The 24,289-nt window shown below is 40.2% G+C and overlaps 2 protein-coding genes across 2 annotated transcripts in view; one reads left to right on the forward strand and one right to left on the reverse strand.

Moving 5' to 3' along the window:
- Window positions 1-24,289, reverse strand: part of LOC132956355 (sex comb on midleg-like protein 2) — a 486,888-nt gene that overhangs the window by 20,038 nt on the left and 442,561 nt on the right. The window lies entirely within an intron of this gene.
- Window positions 17,906-24,289, forward strand: part of prdm5 (PR domain containing 5) — a 50,619-nt gene continuing 44,235 nt past the window's right edge. Inside the window, exons 1-3 of the mRNA XM_061029576.1 lie at window positions 17,906-18,158; window positions 18,903-18,986; window positions 21,237-21,359. Of these exons, the coding sequence (XP_060885559.1) occupies window positions 18,060-18,158; window positions 18,903-18,986; window positions 21,237-21,359 (306 nt within the window). The 5' untranslated portion in view covers window positions 17,906-18,059. The remainder of the gene's footprint in view (window positions 18,159-18,902; window positions 18,987-21,236; window positions 21,360-24,289) is intronic.

The raw sequence follows: 24,289 nt of genomic DNA on the forward strand, positions 1-24,289 counted from the left end.
GACATGAAGTAGGATGAAGTATTCACTGGAAAAAAAAACTCATTTCATTTCCCCAGATCAACCAAATAATAGGTTTTCATTTTCATAGACAGTAAAACAAATCTGTGCACTGTAGTTTACTTCTGAAAAATCAAAAATTATGATCAGAGATGGAAGTAAAACAAAACCTCATAGCCTTAAGGCCTTTGCACACTGAGTCTTTTTTTTTCATTGACAGAAATTGCCACATGGTTAAAAGAAATACCATCTCATGTTGCATTTGCACACTGACTCTAAAACTTTCTTCTGTCATATTTGTTTCGGAACAGGTTGGGTTTTCTGCGTCAAAATCCTTTAGAGGGTTGTTTGACTATTCAGAGCCACCATACATGCAAACATCATCAAGCAAAATGGCAAACATCCTGCCAGCCGCTCTTTCTTGGTCATTTCCCTTCAATTTGACTTTCTGCTGCTACAACCGGACTTGTCCAGTTAAACAACAGTATGTAGGCTAACATTAGCATATTCATGTTAGCAAACTTGTATTAGATGTTGTTGAGTGACTTATGTTACTGAGTTTGTGACTTTCTAATATTTCATTACTTGTGCTGCATAGATGCTGTCTCTAAAAGCTCAGTAAACGTTTCACATTCTGTGATAAAACCTTTGAGTTTTTAGTTTGAATTTTCCAAAAATTAAGAAACTTTATTTTGTGTTTATTTAGCTGACTCTTGATGAGTATGTCTTATTCTGTAAAGATCTTAAAACTGGCTAGCTCATGCATTAGCCTTGGAAGCCACTTTTGCAGCTTTCTGCAGGATCAATAGTGATGAGGTTAATATTGTCTAGTGGAGACAGGCCCTAATAAACCAACACCAATACATAAGTAACATTAATTTATTTGAAGAAAGTGACCTCAATCCCCATAACCCAATGTATTAGCCTTTATAAATAAAATACACATATAACCAACCTGTCACAGAGGTTATGGGATAATCCAGGATTGATTTTGAGTCCTTTCCAATCCCCAAATTCTATCCACCCATTGGGAGGTCACACATGGTTGAGTTGTGTTTTCTCCAGAGCTCTTTTGCTGTCCAGTGTACTGAACTAGAAAATGCACCATGCCCTGCAAAATGTCTCTAAGAAAAATGTAAACATAGGCTTTCAGGGTTCAAGAGCCATAAATCTTTCTTTCTAATGTTGCAGAGAACATGAGGTGTAAAGAGAAAGAATGGGGGTATGCCTTTGTTATAAAAAACACTGTTTTTCTTTAAGGGGGGGAGAAGCTTGGATAAAATACTAATGAAAAATGATAATTCCTTCACTATCCTCGCTATTTCAAACGAAAATACAAATGACACTAACCAGGCAATCGTCTCTTTAGCAATCTTCCTGTCTAACTCCCATTGTACAAAAACATACAATTAAAAAAACAGGCTCCGATCTTGCTAGATTGGATGACTGGCAAATTCTATTTAACCATTAGACAAAGTGAACCACAAATAAGCAAAGAGAAAATCCAGACACACATCAGCACACATATCCACACGTTCCAATTAACAGGCGTCTCAGGTTAATGGAAAACGCTCTCTCTCTGTTGTGGCCAAGAAAAGCAGCTGTTTGCCATGTTTCCATCATTTGGGAAGCTGCACTGTGATTCGTCGCCACAACTCATGTCAATCAAGCGCTCCTGGTCAGAGGAAATGCAGGGGGGGCGGGGGGGGGGGGGGGAGGTCCACCTGGCTCCCATTAACCTGCTGTTGCCCTGAAATAATGTGGAGGAGCTTCCAGAGAGCAGTGGGAGCGTCACTGTAAACGTCCACTAACTAATGTTAGCCCTGCATGTGTGAATAAGATGGGGCTGTGAAGTGGCTTCTTTAAAGAGTCTCCAGCTCTCTGGTCAACCCAAGAGGTCCGGCGTTGGAAAAAGTGAACACACGCTTCCTTTTTTTGCCAACATGCTTCAGGGAATCTCCTCACAAACACTCAGCAAACATACACAGAGAAACCTCTATCCCAGAGCTAACCATCTGCAGGGCTGTCCGTGTTTATCTTCTGCGTGGTAATGAGCGCAGGGCTTTTGATGTATGAGGTTTGTATATATGTGTGTGTACACGACGCCGGCTGAGGAGTGGAGACGGACATGTAGTGCTCGGGTAAGCGGAGGAGTAAATCGCAGCAGCTCACGGAAGACCTGGCTCTGATTCCCGGTTTGGTTACTTTGTCCTGCCAGAAGATTAGATTCAGTCTGATGTAAATTGTCAGTTTAAAGCAGCTCAAACTAAATGAATAACCTCATAAAAGCTCAACAAATTGTCAACCTACATTTATAAGGCTACTAAAAATAGCATTAAACCCAGACTTTGTGCCATTGATTATGTATGCGGGCTTTGAAAAATGGGCAAATGAAGCATGGGCGGTTCTAGGCAGGGGCCAACAGGGGCCAGTGCCCCTGTAACACTGAGCTTGCCCCCCCCCTGTGGCCACCCCTCCAAAAGGAAGAGCCCCCCTCAAAACACATACACACTATTTGACTCAAGAACCGGACTCACAATCTAGTATTAAATTCTGTTACTGAAACAAATATAAATCATGGTATTTAATGATGAGTGCTATTATTTGGCATAATATATGTATTTTTAAAGCAATCATCTTTGTCTATTTTTGATCTGGGTTGTTGTTCCCCTCTGACAAAACAACTGGCCCCCGTTTGACCCTCTCAGTAAAAGTGGTCTAGAACCACCACTGAAATGAAGGGTTGATATACAGAATATCATACAAATGAGGAAAGGACAAACCATTGGGTCAACTTACTGAGCAAATCATTCTATCAGTGCATAACTTTTACAAGTTTCTACAACTAAGAAGTTGTCTTCCAAACATAATGAATAGGAGAACGTTTGTACAAACTCTCGAGAAAAACTACAGGAAGTGATCGATTCTCTTTAAACATTTCTCATTTGTAGACAATAAGTCGCACAAGGGGTTATTTCAAGAATTTTTAAAACATTACAACATGAATCTGAAGACAACAACCACAGGAATATATTCGCCTATCTTCAATAATGACAAAGAGAGAAAAGAAAAGGATGTTCAGCAACCATAATGGAAGAAGGGTGAGGTTGAAAAAAAAACACACAAAGGTTTTAAAAAAGTTAATCACTTTTACACTAAGTTAAGTTAATTGTTAAAAGTTAAAGAAAACCTGCTGTATAGGAGAAGGTGACATAATGCTGGACATTCTGTTGGGTCAGAGGAGAAAACACTTTTTAAAAACTCAAGAAGAAGAGGTTTGATATTTAGCTCAGTGCCACAACAACAAAAAAAAATCATGGCACATAAGAGAAAAGTATTTGCAACTGGAGGATAACAGAATACCCTTCAGTTTTCACTCTTGGACACATCTCATTCAGCATTATCAGTGACACAGCGCTCTCTGAGGTTAATAATTAAGCTGTGATGCTCCCCCATTAGAAAAAGAGGACCAAACAGATCAGCACTTTGTTCTACCTCTAGATTCTGTCAAATGCATGTTCAGAGCTGTGCTTATATTTACACACATTCCTAAGTAAAAGTACAAGTTGATAAAAATACCACACTTCAAGTGGGAATGTTCTTATGCACTCTTTACGCACATATCTTACACACCATGTTGATAAAAGAGAGCCCTGCAGTTTTGCATTAAAGAAATAAACCTCTTGGTTTTTGGGGGATGAGAGTGTGAAGCTGAAGAGAAGCCAAATCTAGCAAACAGTTAGTTATCAACACTAGTGCTTGCTTGGTTAAAGATAACTTATTTTGGAGTTCTTATAGAATTATGAAAAGGACATTGTTCAGGTTTGCATGGTCATAATCACAAAATCATGCTGAAAAACAAATCCTGCTTTATCATCTACAACACTAATGTGACTATAATTTACAAAAGAACATCGTGCTGTTTTTAAGAAGACTTCAAACATTTGATTAAGACAATAAACTCATGAGTAAAATGTTTAAAAATGAAAATGTATAGGGTTATTTCTCATTGACTTCTATTAAATCATGCATCCTCATGCGAAAGCTGTTTTAAAGAGGTCATATTACGCCCTTTTTGGGGTTCATATATTTAATCTATGTACCTACTAAAGTATGTTCACAATAGTTAAAGTTCTTAAAAAGTGTCTGTTTTCATGTACTGTCGCTCCATGCACCGGCTCGCTTCTGACTCTCTCTCTAAGACTCTGAAGTGCCCACGTTCAGAGTCCCCGTGTGTGCCAAGTCTGATCTGATTGGTCGGCCTGTCGGCTCTGCTGGTTCTCGGAAATGTCACGCCCCTTTTACCATATTGGGAATGCAGCCACTTTGGCTCCGAGGCGAGCAAAAACATTAGCACCTTAGCACTACTGCACTACTACTGCAGGCTACGGCATATCGTGGGCGTGCTACAGAAGTTAACGGGCGTGCAACATGAGCTGCTGGGCTTGCCACAACGAGCCAATGGGCTTAGATCAGTGATCTCACACTGACAAGACGTCACACTGACAAATTACAGCGTTACATGCGGCTAATGCTGCAGCTAACAGGAGGACATAGGAGAAGCTGCGTTTCTGCGGACTTTGAATTTTTTCACATAGATGTGCTTAAACATGCACAGAACACATGGAAAACACACTAAAGAGCATATAAAACCAGAAAAAGCATAATATGACCCCTTTAAGGCACTTCTGCATTTGTGTCACTTTTGAACCAGAAGGTCATCTTCATACAGTCTAAAAGTTAAAATAAGTTTAAATTCTCATTACTAATATATGTTATTCAGCTCAGTGAAAAACATGTTATAATGTATCTGACTTTTCACTTCAGTTTTGATAACTTTTTTTCTTTTTTAGTTTCTGGGGCGATGTTTTGGGACAGAGCCAAACTGTTGCTTTGCTCTATGTTCATACACAATGACAGAAAGGTGAGTGGCACCAAACCTCTCATGCTGATCAGCATCCTCACAGCGCCATTTAAAACAAGTTGGGGAGAAAATAACGTCACATGTGCTTCCCAAAGCGTTTGTAATGTGTCACATAAGTAGAATTCCCACCACCAGCGCGCCTTTACAGAGCTTTAGGAGTTGGCATTTGTGAGCGCGTTGTGTGAATACACTCGCTGCTCATTTTAGAGCAGAGTGACACTTTTGGACAGAGACCGTGAAAAAGGAGGAGAGGCTCGAAAACAGAATCCAAACAGAGACAGACAGCAAACAGACGGACACGCTGGGAGGGCTTTGAGAGAAACTGTGAGGGCAGAGAATAGGAGAGTGAAAAACTCAGCGCTGAATACAAGAAAGAAGAGCTCCTACTATCTATAGGATTGGCACTATACTAGAGAGTGTTTCAAATAAATGATTTGGCCTCACCCTGGTGTCTTAAAAATCTCCAAAGTAAACAGTGCAAAATGAAAGTATGACGCTCTAAGATCTCACACAGGCACACAAAGAGGGAGCCCCCCCTCTGCGAGGTAAAGAGGAGAAGACCGTGATGGAAATGATTCCACTTCATCTGCTCCGAGATAGATCATTGTGGAGGCTCAGGGCCAAATCTTCAGAGCTGTGATTTAGCACAGGGCCAGACAGGAATCAGAGGCTGGCTTCCAAACCCACCCCGACCCAAAAAAACTGTTCTCAGGAAGGGTGGAGGATCAGTGGCCCTCGGGCATTACCCGTCCCAGCCGATCTCCATTAGGATAACTCAAGAATAGTGGGAAAAAAAAAACAATGAATGGCTCCTGGAAGTGACTTTTGTTTTATCCCTTTGTATGTTTTACTGCAACAAACCTGTACACATGAAATGCGTTTTAACAACATAGATGAGGGTCTGTCTGGTGAGTCTGCACTAGAATGTGATCCTCAGTGTTGGGTGTGTGTGTATTAGCCGTGTGCACATGCAAAGCTCTGTGTGTTTGTGTACACGCTGCCATCACCCGAGATGCATTAGGGGTGGTCCCCGAGCTCTCTCCAGTGCTCTTGAAAATCATTCCTAAGTGCCTGTAATTTCTCACGCTTCATCTGTACTGTAATTTCAAAAGGGCTCTCTCTGAAGACCCTCCTTCAGTGGCGACCCGGGGTTGTCAAATAAAAACATCATTTATCCAGTGACCTTGCAGCTTCAGGAAACGGTTTGCTGGGCTGTTCAGCGACGGCCTTGAAATAAGGGAGCCGTGGTGGAGGACTGCGGGGGTTTGTGAAACATGAAACAAAAGGTGGTCTGGCCCCTAAAATCTACAGTATCAGGTTAGAGAGATTTCAGAAAAATGCACACATCCATTTGGAAAAATCTTGTATGGAACCATTTGTATGTTTGCCAAAGTGAGGTTTTCCTCCAGTGAAAATATTTACTTTAAAAAAAGAAACTCTGAAAGTATTTTATTTCAATGCACTCTGTTCCTTCACCGTGTCCTAACTGTGGTTCTTGTAGTTTTTGGCCTTCAGAGACTCAACTGGCAGGACGGCCAATGACTGGCTCTGCTCCATGGCTCGGTACTTACAGGTTCAAAGACTCGCTCCTCTGGGATTAAGGATCTGAATGTCTTTAATTGGTTTAAAAACATTTATTATGGTGGATTTTTAGGCCCTCAATGCTACATTGTCTCCCTGTAGTTTTCTCCCATTTGTAGGCTTTGTCATCAGTTGCTCAAACATGAGAGCTTCTTTCACTCATCCATGTTTGTGTATAAGTCCAAACTGGTCAAAGACATTTGGACAAAAAGTATAGAAAATCTTAGTGAAACATCTTTATAATGAAAGACCAGATGATGTCCATGAGTGTTGGACACAGTCACATTCATACTGAAATATCTCAACAACTATCAGATTCATTTTTCTTTGCAGCCCTTCATTGTCCACAGAGGATAAATCCTACAGACTTGTGATCCTCTGACATAATGAAGGTAACATTTGTGGTTTAAGGGAAACTCCTCATCATCTATTGGATGGATTGCCCTGAGAATTTGTACAGACATTCAAGCTGACCTCTGTATGAAATGTAATCACTGTGGTGATCCCGCAGGGCAAACTTCAGCAACTATTTCACCTTAAAATAACACATTCACAATAATTTTGATGGTACACTGATTTTTAATAAGAAGAATGATGACTTTTTCATTCCCAGCACTCCCCAAACATCTGCTCTTGCACTAACTTGGGTTGAATGGGAACCATCTCGTATAAGAAGTACGAAACGGCTTTCTGGCAGAATCCCCTGCAGGCTAACGCCTCTTGTTACCAGTTTAAGTTCAATATTCTCATAAAGGACACCATGATGGATGCAAAGAGACCTGAAAGATGTTGTTGTAAAGGAAAGAAAGAGAAAGTGTACGTCCAGAAAAGAGGAAATATTGGACTGGATTTCAATTGTTGAGAGTCAATTGGGCTAAGAATCTAAAATACTTTATTCATTGTGAGTCGTTTATCGACGAGCCTTTGAGTGCTGTGATCTGAGTCAACAACTCTTCAATTCAAGGCACCACACTTCCATTTGTCCACCTTCAATACAAAAGTACCACATGTCATGTCTTACAAGGAGAAACTGAAACTCACAAGGCTAAGGAGTAAACATTTAGTGGATGCATGGTGGATAGCGAGTGTCCAATGCTGCGCGATTCAACCTGATAGCTAACGCTCGTGTGCTGTAAGAACATGGCGTATTAGGATTTACTCAGATCTGGAGCAGACCTCAAGTGGTCCCATGAGGAACTGCAGATACAAGCCCTTCCAACTTGGATTGAATATTTTTCCCTCGATGTTGCTGCCCGAGTTTAAACCAGACAGAAAATAAAATCAAAATCAAAAAGCTAAAGTGTATTTAGTGGTGCTTTGATCTCAAATCAATACAGCGGGCTTTGTACTGATGATGCTGAAGCTGCATTAAGCGTGATAATATGCAAGTAGTTTGAGCACTGACCATTAACACAGCAAAGGTTAATGAGAATGTGTGTTGACACAAGTCAAGGCACAACATTTCAGTCATGAATGTGGATATCATTAATGCACAATTTCCCCCGCTTTGTATTACAAATATGTTCATTGCATGTTTAATTTTTATTTTTTTCAAGTCAAAGATGTCAGTTTACAATTGTAGAAATCTTTTTTTACAGATTTATTTTGCTTTTGCATGGTTCAAGTGAGACAGAAATTGTGGCAGAGAGAAAGCGGGATGACATGCACCAAATGTTGGCATGTATGGAGTCAGACTAACCTTACCTCTCTCTGCATGGGCTACTTGCTCAATCCGATGAGTTAAACGAGCGGCCCAACAGAGTATTCTTTATGAACAGATTCTCTGCAGGAAATGCAAAATTATGATCATCCACTGGTTTTTCAAAAGGCTTTGGTTGTATGTACAAAAACAATTCAGATGGAGAGTAAAAAAGTGCATTGGTTGTAATGCAATACCAGAACCTGTCAACTATTATCTAATGATGCTGTTGCTGGTCAGAGTGTAAACGATGGAGTGGGGGGGGGGGTAATGGAATTCTTGGTACAGAATAACAGCTGGCCACATCTGAAGCCTGGAAAAAAATCGTAATTTTTTGCATTCACTCCCAGGGGCTATATTGTTGAGATGTTGTCACATGATAGCCGATTGGTTCCCAGATTGCAATTACAGTTTAAAAAATTGTTGATAATTATCCCAGACTATAGATTGTCTTGGCTCAAACATTCAGCATCCTAATTTGTCTCATAAAACGTCTTATCGGGATTAACATCCTGCATGCTCTCATCTTGTAATGGGGGTCCTCGCATTAGCAGAGGACTGTTCTTTGTGTGTGTGTTTCTGTGTGTCTTTTGTGCAGGTGTTGGAGATCAGAGCTGGTGGGGATAACTCTGGGATCTGAGTGAAAGCTGAGTGAAAGTTAATGGGATGGAGGGTCCTTAGAGGGCATGCTGGAAAAAAGGGGTCGTGACATTTAATCGTCTTGCCCCAGCCAGGCCGAGGCACTGACAGCGGGGTCAAGGGGGGGCAGAAATGGACCAAGAAGGACAAGGGTGGGGCAGACCCACACAAAGGCCCTCTCAGTGCAGTGATCAGACCTGTCACCCAATAACTCTCTCTGTTACCCTCTCTTATGGCTAAACTCTCTGAAGTACACCTGGAACATGACCCTGATGACACCAACTCAAACACAGTACTGATCTGGGGGGGGGGGGGGGGGGGCAAAATCCCTATTGAAGGACATACTTACCCCGTTTTTGAAGCTTAAAGCCCTTAAAGAGAGCAGTCTGTGAAGTCTGACAAAGACACTGGAGCCTGACAGCTCATTGACTCTGAAGTAAACATCTGCATCATGATCCAGTCGTTGCAGTAATTGTCAACCCAACGCTGGTTGTCGGGACCAATCACGCAGCAGTTCAGTGCACAAAACAGGAAGCTGTTGGCATAAACACGAGCTATAAACACAGTAAACAACACCAACGTTACACTGACGCGCCGCTGATTAAAGGGGAAAGACGTTTGCTAAAGAGGTGTTCAAAAACAGAATGTACACAAACAGTCGGTGATTAGAGATGATGATAATCTCTCTGTGAACGGTGAAAGTTAACAAATCAAGGTGACTGCAGAGAAATAGGACATACTGTAGTTTATGTGAGGTCAGCTTGGAGCTTAATAGTTTCAGCATTTCCAAATCCAAATGGCGCCCAAAATCAGGCCTAAAATCGCCCAGTGTGTAGCCAGCCTAAGAGAACATGTATTGTTATGAACAGAGACAAATGTTCTGTTGATACGGTGTGAACCAAAAGTAGGGATTTCTTGTCTCACAAAAGAGAGGTTCAATGACATTTGAACCTGAAGACAAAGATCCCTCTGCGCACACTTACATTCAGGAACATCACCATTAGCTTTAGTGACTAGAGGGTGTAATGCCACTCCAGAGGACAGAGTGAGCTTGTTATGTGAGTTAGGGGAAATTGAAAATTAGATTAATTTTTGTTTTATTGGCCCATCTATGATGACATAAGGGATTTACTTTTTAGTAAGATGTCCTCCATTAATGCTGATTTGTTTGGATGATTATAACTTGTGTTGTGCTTTAGAGGAGGAACCTGAGAGAAAAGGCAGAATACAAAGTTTAAAACCGATCCTGTAAAAGGAGCATGAAACTTTGTAATGCGACTTTCTACTGCGACTGTTTTTCTAATGTGTCTTGTAAACCCACGAGTGTCGGGCACTTTGTGTGCATGACACGTAAATAAAATACAATCAGTCAGTTACATCCTCCTTTCAAAGGCTAGCTGTTAAGGATAAAGTAGTAGACATATCACATGGCTTCAGTAGTTTCTCATCAGTAGTTTGATATTATGTTAAACACATGCTTAAAAAAGAGCGAGACGCCTTAAAGTCGTAAAACTATGGAAAAAGATGAGTGAACTGAAATGTAATCTAGAAACATGAGAAACCTTCATCCTGACAGAACAAATACAATGAATTTAGAGTTTTTATTTTACGGTCAAAATGATTCATCAGAGGCTCTATACATTTGAACAGAAGTGCTGTGGAAGAAGTAAGTGTACATTCTATATGGTACCTATCATCATTACTGTTTTAACCCTCCTGATTTATGTTTCAGCCCCGAGGGTTTGGGTCAGTCGGTTTGGGCGGCAGTAGCTCAGTCTGTAGGGACTTGGGTTGGGAATCGGAAGGTCGCCGGTTCAAGTCCCGGCACGGACCAAGTCCGGAAATTGGTCTGGTAGCTGGAGAGGTGCCAGGCCACTTCCTGAGCACTGCCGAGGTGCCCTTGAGCAAGGCACCTAACCCCCCCCCCCCCCCCACAAGCTCAGGAGCGCCCGCCGTGGGCAGCCCCCTCACTCTGAGACCTCTCCATTAGTGCATGTCCACAGGATCCTGTTTGTCCATGTGTGTGTATTTCAGTTCATGTTTGTGTAGCATGTTTACTAGACAGAGTGTAAAAAAACGAATTTCCCCTCGCGGGATCAATAAAGTATAAATTCTTCTTCTTACTGAGAAGCCGGCTTCAGGCCAGAGGAACCATCTGTCCCCGCAGCAGCCTTTGATTGTTGGTAAATTGTGGTTTGTGGCGTGCTGAGCGGACTCTTTTAAGCTGAAAGGGTCAGTCAGAGCGCTGGTCTGCTGCTTGTTGATGTAGTGTGGTTTCTGAATTATAGAACAGATAAAATGTATCCAAAACCCGCAGTCAGCATAAATATTTGAGGTTTATGAGGTTAATGTTGAATTAGGAAAACTATGTTGAGACATGAGATGTTCATGAATTATCTGTAAAGTAAAGACAGTTTCTGTAACAATTTACTGTGGAATGGCCTGCAAGCACTGACTGATCATTTTAATGCAAGGAAAATGTAACTATCACATCTGACCTTTAGTAGATTATAATAAAATAATATAGTTTAATGTGCTGTAAGCTTTACATTCAGATTTTTCATCTACTAATGGATATACATCGGAGGCTTTAGTTGTTGGTTAGGTTGCAAAAGAACGATTAATTCCTGTGTATTTCATTACTTTAAACCAAATGATGCCGACACAAAGGTTTAATATCAGAGGCTTTCAGTATTGATGATTTCATGATTATCATTTTCAACCACAAATGGAAATCCAATGACTCAGCTGCACTGTAAAAAAACAACAACCTAGTTGTTATAACTTAAAAAAGTTAGTGTCCAGGCTGCTGTAAAATTTTAAGTCAACTGAACTTAAAAAGATAAGTTGAAATAAATTTGTGATTATTCCAAAGAAATAATTTTTTTTAGTCAAATAAACTTGACATCAAGTCAGTTGTACTTAAATCTTTAAGTTAACAAAACTTTAAATCACAATTCAGTTCCTGTGAAATTATCTAGTTAAGGCAAAATGGTCTTTCAATTTCTTTTGACTTGAAATCAAAAATGAAAAATACTTTATCAAAAGTTTAATCCACCTAAAATATTGAGTTAAATGAATTCATCAATTTAAATTGAATATATATATTTCTATTTCAGTCAACTAAAATCAGTTTAGTTTATACATTTTTAGTGATACTCTTTGCTTTTGTGGAAACTTTCAACTTCCTTTCAAATAATAAAAAAAAGGTATCATCTCTACAGATTATCGTTATCATAGAAACCAACCAACTTAAGTTCTTCAACCTTTAATAGCAGATCAGATCAAATAACACATCTAAACATTTACAAATGTTGTTACTTAAAGTACTGTGCTGGCTTGTTTGTAAAAACATTTCCACCCAAGAATGAGCAAAAAACAGTCATCTTTCTTTTGCTGGATTTACCATTTATTTGGATTGAATTTTTCTTTTCAAACCATCCTGCTGCTTCTTCACTTCACTAGTCATCTCAGTAAGTTCCTCTCGTCTCTGACTCACTGTTTGCTATCTGTCCGGGACCCGTATCAGAAAGAAGGTTCAACAAATTCTCAGGATGTTTTTGAAACATCTGCTATACTTGAGTATGTACTGATTTCTCTGGTCAAAAATTCAGTAGATCATCAGACCAGTCTTCTCTCTGACTGTTTCCCACAATGCAAAGCGCCAGGTCAAAGATTGAAAAGATGGACAGCAACGGCTATCTTCCAGAGAAAGTAAATACACAAAGCAGACAATTTAACCAGATATCGCAATCTCTCCTCCTCTGTATACCTATTGAAAATAATTAATTTAACTGATTCTATAGGATTCTGTTAACAATGACTGATGAGTCACATATTTTGCATTTCAGAAAATGATGTGGACGCCATTGATGTTGCCTGGACGAACAGTTTCTGGTGGTCTGTGAAAGAAATGGAAACCTTCATTTGATCTACTATGTCCCTGTGATGTCCAGAGCCACACAGGGGTAATATCACTCCCCTCATTAGTTGTTCACCAGCACATGTTTATTTAGCAGTCTACAATACAAACAGTTTACACAGTTTGATTTATTATATTATTATAACCACTATATATGTATTATAAGTTCCCCTATCATCTCCTTGTGTTAGGTCTATTTTTTGTGTTCATACCTTAGTTTTCATCTTGTTGATCTAAAGTTATATGAAGTTGACCGCTTTTATAGGCCTAGTTCTTATCATTTGGTTTGTAAATTTGGTTTTCTATTATTTGGTAAAATAAAAACCCATCTTTTCTTTAAACTTACTCCTGTCTAAACAGGATTTTTTTTTTCTTCAACTTTTGTATTTTTTTTGTTTTCTACCCTGTTTTCCCTGAAAGGAGGACAAATGCATCGTGGCAGGAAAAGTGGAAGGAAGAAAGGAGGGCCTGCCAACCCAGTGAATACCCGGGAAAGGCAAGCCAGCGATGAAGAGACAATGGCGCTTCTGGGGTGGTAGGAAGCACTGAGGGTGAAGGTAAGGAGCCAACTCTGTCAGACCTGAAGTCCATTCTCCAGGCCCACATGGGTCAGCAAGAGACCCAGGAGGCTAAGCATAATGAGCTAACTGAAAGGCAAGAACAGAGCTTTAAAGCACTTCATCATCAGTTTCAGCTTCTGCAGTTAGAAGTTCAGGCCAGAACAACTCCAGTACCTGATCCTCAGTTTCCAGACTCTGACCAATCAAATGTGGAGGCTCCATTGACTACCATGCACTATCCTTCAGCCCAAGCTGAGGCCTCTGCAGGTCCTTTTCACTCACACTCTGAGCCCAGGTTGGATAAATTATCTCATAATGACGACATTGAACACTTCCTAGTCACATTTGAATGTATTGCTGTAGCATGCCGGTGTCAGAGAGCTGATTGGGTTTTTCACTTGATACCACTCCTTACTGGCAAGGCTAGAGGTGCTTTTGTGCATATGGACATTGATGACTCTCTTAATTGTGAAAGTGTAAAGTCTGCCTTTCTTGCTAAAAAATTATATTAACCCCGCCACTTACAGGCAAAGATTCCTCTGCCTGGATGTCAACCCTGATGAGAGTCCTAAAGAGTTGTATGTGAGGCTCAAGGAGCTCTTTGGGAAATGGATCCAGCCAAAAGGTAAAAGCATTTTTATGTACCCTCTGGAAACCTTTGTGGCCAAAATGTACACACAAAATCTGCAATAAAATATCAATATTTGCTTGTATTTTGCTGTTTTTCCTGCTTTCTTTTCTGCCCTTTTATGGCTTTTGACAGTAGGAAAGAGGAGATCGTCATTTACTGGACTGAAAAAAAGACTGATCAACTGACAGCCTTAATACCTGTGCATGTCTCTGGTGCATAAAGGGATTGTGTGGGATGCCACATCCAAGCTGTTACAATTTAATGGGAGAATGGAGGATTTGTTCCAGTTAACGGAGTAATCAGAGATAGTGAAGAATGATTCAATAAGTTTAATTGTTTCTTGAAGTGAGGACTGAGGGCCATACAAAGTTATCTTATGACGATGTTTGGGGTTCGATGAAGAGTGTGAACAGAGAGGGGGCGAGTGGGCATCCTTGCCTAGTCCCCCTGTGCAGTGTGATGGGTTGTGATGATTGTCCATTGGTGATAACAGTGGCTGTTGGTGAGGTGTATAGTCTACTGACCCAGTTAATAAATGACTCCCCAAAACCAAATCTGTGTAGTGTGTATCTTAGAAAGGACCAGTTTACTCTATCGAAAGCTTTTGCTCTGCGCCATGTAGTGATGTGTTTATGTAAACTGGATGAATTCCATTTGAATGAGACTGGAGCACGGTCACTAATGATGATGGGGGGATCTTGTTGTCTGAAATGTTTGTAATGATTGACTTGCTGGTGATAAAGAAGTCAATGCGTGAATATGAGTGATGGACTGGTGAAAAAAATGAATATTCTTTTGTGGTTGGGTGCTGCAGACGCCAACTATCGCCAAGACCAAAATCACTCATGAACTGGTTTATTGTTTCAGTGGATTGCCAGATGCATTTATTACTTGAGATATTTATTTATTTTTGGGCTTTTTTGTGCCTTTAATTGAGAGATAGGACAGTGGATAGAGTCAGAAATCAGGGAGAGAGAGAGTAGGGAATGACATGCGGGAAAGGAGCCACAGGCTGGATTCGAACCTGGGCCACCTGCTTGGAAGACTATAGCCTCCATACATGGGGCGTGCGCACTCGGCACAAAAGTAAGGACCCAAAAGCAAGACTCCGAACACAGAAGCACAATTAAACAGTTATTTAATAGTGCAACAAAACTAATAGTGCAAGTGGGGCAAGGGGAAGGAGTGTCCAAATCCTCTGACCGGTGAACGAGCAGGCAGGCAGACACGAGCACGTAATACAGGATCACACCGAGAGATATAGGATACTCAGGCGACGAGAAGTGAAAGACCGGAGTAGATATACTGCTTGATGATGATGAGGGGTAGATTTTCTGCACCTGGGCTGCCCACCTGCCCACTCACACACGCATGCAGACACACAGGGGAGAATGTATTTTACTAAAAAACTCAGTGTATTTTGTTCACAACACCACAATCACAGACCCGGAATGACGTTTCATTATCATAAACATATCAATCAACAATAGTTCATTGAAAATATGTAATCTCTATGGCCCAACCTCCGATGAACCATCATTTTTTCACAATTTATTTTCATCCATATCAAGCATTTGCAACTCCCCAATAATAATCGGAGGTGACTTGTTATGGTTCACCCATAGCAGCTATATGCTCTGCTTCCTCTTGCATGTTGTTAGTTTCCTTCTGTCTGTCTCTCTGTCTGTCTCTATTGTTTTTCGGTCCAAGACGGTGGAAAGTTATGTTGTTGACAGAGTCTGTGTGAAGTTGTTCCTGGCTGAATTCAAAGCTTAGGCACAGAGACTGAACTTCTTGGTGTACAGCTTCAATCATTCCGATTCGGGTGTCGAGGCCGGTAAGTTTATTTTCGGAGGAGGAAGTCCAATGCCACTGTCAACGCAACTCTCACGAGTGCGAGATCCATGATGGTGGCGTCCAGCTGCTAGATGACAACAAACAACTCTGATCGGACTTTTAAGCACATTTTGTTTCTGTATTCTCTCTACATTCCTTTTTCTTTTTCTAAAATCGGAATACAATTTCAACCGACCTGGATCCCCTGGAGAATTGTTTTGACGACTTTTTCGACCACTGTTCCAAAAGACTCTGCATCATGAGCACGGCGACTTCACTCACCAAGAAAACCAGGAAATCCAGCCACACTCCAGATTACAAAAGAGCTTGTTCAGACTCACTGCCCAGCACAGGTACATCTCCATCTCCATCCACATCCCCGAAACCCCCTACCTGCAACGAGTAGGAGAAATACTCCTCTCAATCGAAAACAGAGCTCGCCATTTTTAAGTTAATATGAATCACTTTTCAAGTGACATTCAATTAGTTGAGGTGACATAAACGTATAATATTGAGTTAACAACATTTTCATAGACTTGAAGTAAAACTAACTTAGAAGTTTATGTTATCATGACTTTTTGTCTTTACAGTGTGATAGACGGCTACTGAACAGATCTACAAGGCACAAAACCAGGGGCCCATCTCGTGCTGGAAAGTCGATGACACACCGCAGACTTTGCAAACACAAAAACATGCACCCTCAAAGTTACACAAACAGGTGCACAGAGTAAAAGAGCAACTACAAATGAATGTCAATAATGAAACGACAACAATGACGTGCAAAATTAATTAAAAGAGACAAAAATCAACCCCAAAGATTTCCAAAATGCACACACATGACTTTATATTAAGGCACACACTACCATGTGCGAAACAATTTAAAAGTAACACAAGCAACTGCAAAGCGACAAATTACTAACAGAGACATAAAACAAGACAAAAAAGTTGTGATAAGACAAAGAAATACAAAATGATCACAGAGTGATTTAAAAAGACTTCAAAGAGACAAAAACAACTGGAAAAAGAAGTGAAAATACTGCACAGAGTCCAGAAATACAACAAGACTGAGTGAATTACAATAAGATGTCCACAAAGAGATTCAATAGAGAGACTGCATGTATGCATAAAGACATACAACTAACAGAGATGGAGCACTAAAAAAAAAGTAAAAAAAAAAAAAAAAAAAAGATGCAAACAAAGGAAAAGAAATGCAAACAACCACAAAGAGATGCATAGTACCTGAAAGACACGAAGGACTACAAATAAAACCATGACTGTAAATGACTACAAGAGATAAAAAACCAACACAGAGGGAGGAAAACAGGTGCAAAGAAATCAAACGGGAACAAAGACATGCACAGAGGAGGAACATGGTCAAGCAGGCATGATAAATAAATAACGAGGGAAGGAAGAGTTTTTTGACATTATTTACTTCAAGAAAAAAGTCAAAATGTCTAGAAAAAAAGCATTTCAATTTAATCCTGGACAATCTGACTTTTTTTCTTGACGTTGTTATTGAAAATTGTCTTTTTTACTTTTCTCAACATTAAGACTTTATGTTCCATATTGTATTTTAACTTTTTTCTCTAGATTTTGACTTTTTTTCCCTCAACATTTGACTTTTTTCTCTAAGTGCATGAGAGAAAAAAACAACCCCTTATATCTCTATTTATTTCTCATGTCTGGCCCTAATCCTCCTCCTTAAAAATGACCAAAACATGATGCAAAACATCTTTAACATCAAACACTTAGTGACTCCAAACATCTACACAAATAAATGAACTAAAAAAATTAGATGCACACATGCAAAGAGACACAACTACAATATAAAACACAGTTTAACTAAATAGATACAAAGCGACAACAAACACCACCCATGGGGCATTTACTATCTGTTATCGTGTTGCAAAGTGACCAAAATGTAGCGTTAATGTAGATAATATGTAGCCTACATAGCCACGAGTTTTTGCATGATAAATTCTATAGTTTTGACTTTGATTGCTGCTTTCATCGTGTTCACGCTGAGACTGCAGCCTCTGAATGAATCACAGGCTGGACTGTTTGTGCGACAGCAAAGGTAGCTTCTGGTTACAAACTTTGGACCAATCAGGACGCAGCTTTTCTTTCCTGCGGCAGGAGCAGCAGGAGTTCAACCTGGACACTTTGAAGAAGAAACTATCTGCTACAAATTGAAACTGACATGCTTATCCACTTCCGCCGACACATTTGAAATCCAACTTATTGTCATTGGAGGAAAACATTCCCCAGTAATGACAATGTTGGGTATGTACGTGCCAGACAGATTTTCCCTGAAATCGTCAAAGGTCCAGGATGGAATCGGTCTGTACACGGCGAGGCGGGTGAAAAAGGTTTGTAGTTTCCGACCGGACAACTTTGTAACCGAGTTTTAGCGTTTTTATGTTGCTTTCTAGAAACTTCTAAGCGATTTCGGAAGGTTTTTTTTTTTTTAGCTCGCCTTGTTCTTTGGTAGTCTCTGACAAAATCTCAGTCTCAACCCAAGGCTGCTCTGACGTGAAGTGCCACGTAGATACAGTGACTCCAGTTGTTTCTCGTTCACTACACAACAGTGTAAACATGTCGGGAAAGAAAAGAAGTGAGGCTGTTGTAAAGAGCCGACACATATCACAGTACATGAATGTGAAGTTCTCAACTTTTACGTCTATTTGTAGCGTACAACTGCAGCTATTTTCCCACCGCAGCCAGACATGTGGGCAGTGAAGTTGTGACATGTTGTCAGAGGATGAATGGGCTCATGTAAAGGTAGAGATGTGTTCACACTCAACAGGACATTGTTATTTAAATCTGTGCTAAAGCCCTTTGAGGATGGACATGAATTCTCATTTTGACCACGCCCCCCTGGAGTTTTTGGCTCTCATGTAAGGGTCAAGAGGAAAACATTGTAGCCTACAGTAGGCTACTAAATGATGCATTCACATGTCATATTAAAAAAGTAGGCGTGTCCCACAGATCAAAAGTCATAGTTTGGGCAGTCTACTGGGGTGTGTAAAGATTTTAATATAATCCATACTTGCTGCCAACTTGTTGTAAGATGTCATCGTGTTTGATAAATGATCCCTGTGTTTGTTTTAAAGGGAGAAAAATTTGGCCCCTTCGCAGGCGAGAGGAAGCTGCCCAATGAGCTGGATGAAAGCTCGGACACCAGACTCATGTGGGAGGTGAATACAATCTCTTCGTTTTGCACCTTTCTGCACATTTGAAGGTCTCAGCAGTCAATTATGTAAGTGGAGAAAGTTGCTCCAGTAGATCACCTGAGTTAGCAGTGACATCGTTGTTATGACTGCAGTGTAAGCATTAGCTTAATGTGCCTGAATGAAATAGGTATAGTGAAAGTTTTTATTTTTGCAGAATGTTTTACTAGGTGTTTGACAACATAAAAGGATCTCTACAGATATAGATCTTTTTATTATAAATAAGTGTTTTAACACTTGCACAAAACTCTGAAACATCTTACATTTTATTTTTTAGCGAGCTGCATGTGTAAAAGTGTACTGCAGAATTATTTACCCTGACTTCACCTAGGACCTTCCTGTCAGCGCTCGATTACAATTGTCCCCGGTGAAGACAGGGTGAGTCGATGTGATAATACAGCAGGTAATATTCAGGCAGGGGTTTGTGACGTTTATACCATGTGACCCAGGAGCAACTGGCGCTATCTTCCTGCATGTAGTGAAGCTGCTCTTCTTCTTTGCTGGTATCTTCCTCACTACTCTTTTGTTGATACTCTGAATGTGTACCTTTACCTTGACTCTGCTGCTTCATCGGCCTTATCTGCATCATCATCTTACGTCATGTCCTTCCTCTTGAGATAACCCCACCTCCTGTCCAACAGCGATCATCTCCCGATGTGAGGGACATGTGTGAACAGTCAACTCAGGAGGATTTTAGGTGCAGTCCGTCCTGAAAATTTCTACAAAGTGCATGAATGAAAAAGGGTTTAGATCAGGGACGCAGGAAGTAGGGGTCCTGAGGGAGCTGCAGCAGCCCCTGAAATCAGGGACAATTAAAACCATTTAGACCATTTAAACTACAGCGTACCCCGCTTTATGGGATACAACATTTGATCGCCATTTTCTCGAGATGCACCCCCTTTTTTTTCCTAGACGCTTCTCTCCCTCCTTATGTCAAAAAAGATGCACTTACAGATATCGGAGAGAGAGAGAGAGAGCTGGTCATCATCTGAACTTTCAGTTTGAGGTTTGAAGTCTGTTTTTAAATCTGTATGAGATGCTGTTAAAGCTTTAAGTATTTCTAATACTGAACATTACAATTAATCATTATTTTGTGCAGCACATAATATGACGTCATCAAATTGAATTGCTTCTCTCTACACCCCCAGCTGCCAGGTGCTTCTTTTGACACCAGTCATCACACTGCTTAGCTGAGAGCCACTAGACTCCAATGACAGTATTTAAACCTTAAAAACACACATGTTGTTTGTCTACCTCTCCCTGATCCTTCATCTCATGTTGATATCTTTTATACAAATATTGTTTTGGGTCTGGACAAACTTTTTAAGACACCAAAGTCGCACAATAACACAAACCAATTACCAGCAACTCCTTTGTGTCTGGAGAATCTGGTCGTTAGGAAAAGGTAATAATCAGCTGTTTATGCTTTAATATTCAAAAAAATCACACCATTACAAAAATGTCTCTTGTCTGCAGGGATCCTTTTTTTTAATGCTTGTCAGACACTTAAAATAACAATTTAAGTTGTTGTGACAAAAGAAGCTCTTTCAGTGGACTTTAAATGTTCCTGCAGGGATTGAAATGCTCTTAAAACAGTCATGTCACAGTTGGTGGCTGAAGCAATCGACTTCAGCGATTCCAAAATGTCTATTATAAATCATTTATTTATTATCATACAAAGTGTATTATACACCAAACCCTGTTAGAACAAGGCCGTAGTTCAAAATGATGGGACTTAAGAGTTGATAACACAGCATGACAACACCAGTTACATGCCGATTAAGGCTGTATTAAATATGTAATGTGGTAGTTAACGGAGTTCAGCAGATGATAGCTGCATGCAGATAGTGTTGCATTTAAGAACAACACATCGTTTATCACAGGACAGCTGAGAGGGGATCACACAGCTGCTGCAGTTCTGTCCAAATATGTTCCCACTTTCTCTGTGATAAAACATTTAATTACACGGCAGATCAGTTAACGACGTCGGATTCAAACACACTCTCATCTCATTTGGTTTAGAAGCTGTTGAAGAAATATAAGCTGTGATGTAGTTATCTGTAGCTGCCACATTGTGAGCTACGAGCCGGTGTACATGATAAGATGTTCACATGTAAGAAAACACACTTTGATGAACAGAAGAGAAGAATCAGAAGAAGAATCAGTCGTTCACTTCTGACAGCTCACCCGGTGTATTGTGTGTTTTTTTTTCTTCAGGTGCGTGGCAGTAAAGGAGACGTGCTGTATATTCTGGATGCGAGTAACCCACGCCATGCCAACTGGCTGCGGTTTGTCCATCAGGCGCCGTCACAGGAGCAGAAGAACTTGGCAGCCATACAGGTAAATTTCCTCTCTGTGGACAATGAATCCTTCAGACCTACCTACAAGGACGGATAAGAACGGCCTTTTTTTACATTTACAGGCAAAACACATCTGTCAGGACAAGCTTCTAATTTTGTTTCAAAAAATACGGCCGTAAAGTGACCACTAAGAGAGATTTTGTTTGACTTGGCTTCACATATACGATGCCAGTATTTAGTTCCTTTTTTTCTTTGTAACTGGAGTCGACAGACTGTTTTCAGTCTTAAACCTTCAAAGTCATTCCAAAACTTTTATTTTTTCTTGTAGAAGGTCAAAGTCGAAGACTTTTATTGTATTTATTTTGAAAGACATCCCAGGTGGCCTTGTGAACATAGTTTGACATGTGTCAAAAGTATTTTATAATACAATGATCAGTGGTGTGGAAAGTGGGTAAGGCATTGAAAAGCAATAAACATAGAGAGCTACAAACTGAACTTTAGAGGGAACATCAAGAACCGTCCATGCAATCATATGCAATCATCTGAAAAAGGTTCAAACATTAAACATGTTAATGGTAGCTGGGTGCATGTTTTAATATGTACATCACAAAATAGACATAGATTTACTTTATTGATCCCAAACTGAGAAATTGTGGAAAACAACATTTTGATTCTACGTTCTTTGTAAACCGGAGTCTGTAAAACTTTGTTTTTAGGCTTGCATGATGTGAGGAGAATCTGCCATATGATTAACTATACCATCTTAAGCTCAGATCAAGGACTCTGATTGGACAAGAGGCATTCAATGAGTGCTGATATAAGCCTTGTTCACACTTGCATAAAACTCCTAAAAATCTTCTGAGCATGTGTGAACTCAAACAGACACATTCTTCATGTTTCTCCTGTGAGCCTCCTAATGATGTCTGGATAAGGATATAATCAGGAGAATTCACTACGAGCGAGTAAAAGGGGGTAGTGACGTTTATTCCCTGCGATAGGTGCACAACCATAGATCGATGTGATCTCCATGCATGTAATGAAACTGCTGTATTATGTTTGCCTTTTGTCAATTTGTTCTTCTCTGATCAACACGTAGAATTGATATGAAGGCAAACATTCTTGTTATGGTGTCGTACAGCAGACTCTGTAGCTCTGTCGGCCACTTCTGTGTCGTTCTTTTTAAAGTCATGTCTGGCCTCTGACAGGGATTGTAGCCCGCTGTTAGGTGCATGTGTGAACAACCAGATCAGGAGGATTTCAGGTGTTATCCTCCTGAAATTCTCTCAAAAACTTCTAGAGTGCATATCTGAAAACATTACAACTTCCCTGGAACTTTTCACAATGTGTATCACTCCGCCTGCGCTAGGTGTTTTAAGTTAACATTACAGCAGACAGTTTGTCCTGATTAGTGTAGCTACTACCTCTAGAACACAAAAACATACCCCATATTTAACTCGCTGCATAAAACATAAAATAAATGTAAACAAAACTAAATAGCTGGTCTGTGGTAACCATAGAAACAAAGTAGTGCAGGAGAATGTGTGGGTTAGTTGAAAACAGTCCAGTTTCAGTAAAGATGAGAAACTAGTTTAGGGCCTTTGTTTGCTGACATCAGATGTCCTGCCCCCTCTTGAATTTGATTGGTTTGTGAGGGAGGAGGGACATTGATTAGCGCAAGAGTGGTGTGAGCGAAGCGACTAAAACCAGCTGACGCGTTGCTAAGGGTGTTTTTGGCACTCAGGACGCAGAGTGCTGAAAACCCTGAGCTGCATTGTATTATAAATAGGCACTGCCAACACAAAAAGTGGCCTTAGTGGACATATTAGCCCTTAGTTAGTGGAGAGAAAATATTCTGTTATTCTACTTTAAACCACTACATGCAGTTTGTAGAACAGTTATGTGAAAGCAATATGAAACGAGAGGGAGTGTTGTTGATGCTGAATGTCTGCACTGCTTCGATCGCAGGCACTAGACATGAACAAAGACATTTAGCAGACGGCATGGGACTGAATGTTGATCTTTATCTCATTGTTCATTTAACTTTTTTAAGGATCTTGCTTAATGCAGATGTAACAAAAAATACCAGTGAGTCGTTCTCAAACTGGAATATGGTATGAGCAAACAGTCGCCTCTTATTTGATTTGAGAGTTTCTGTTCTTGTGTTTGTGGTTTTTGGAGGAGCGGGGAATGACTCTCTTTGTCTATTTGTTATTTCCAAAATACCACAAGTACATGTTTTAGAGTTATGACAACAAACTCAGGACCAACAACAGAAGCCTATGAACACAAAAAAAAAAAAATGTAAAGAATTTATCAACACAAACTCTGATACACACTTGTAAACACAACACTAAGCGCACTGGATCTGGAGAATGTCACCTCCTGTTCTCCTATTGAAAAGATAAAAGAAGCTGTTTTCTCATGATGGAAGAAAAATGGAGGTTAAATAAGAAGAGGAGATGAACATTTCAGGTCTGAGGTCCAAGTTCCTGCCATTAATACCCAGAGTGCCCGCTCAGTGATTGGTCGTTTAAAGGTCGTCCATGTGTGTTAACGCTCTGTGTTCCATCAACTGTGACTTTTATTGTGCAGCTTTCTTCTTCTTAATCATTATTTATGTATATTTTGGAATCCCATCGTTAGAACAGAATGATGGTTTGATTTTATTAGCATGACCTTTTAACGACAGGAAAGTTAATGACAACATATTTTAGGGTTTGAGGTTTTGACCTGTGGCCTCAATCAGGCTTAACAGACTGTTTGTCTGGGTGTAATGACTTCAACAGCCTCACTACATCCAGGGTGTAGAACCATAAATGGTAAGAAAAAAAAAGTGTATTCTGGAAAGAATGCTTTTCTCATTTGCTTCATTTCTCTTAAATGTGTCAGGTAGAGCGGTGCCAGTGTTTCATGGCTTTCTTAATTATGTGGTTAGTAGATTATAACCATGTTGGAGGCTCATCCTGTGGT

Source organism: Labrus mixtus, chromosome 3, assembly GCF_963584025.1.
Source record: "Labrus mixtus chromosome 3, fLabMix1.1, whole genome shotgun sequence".
NCBI lineage: Eukaryota > Metazoa > Chordata > Actinopteri > Labriformes > Labridae > Labrus > Labrus mixtus.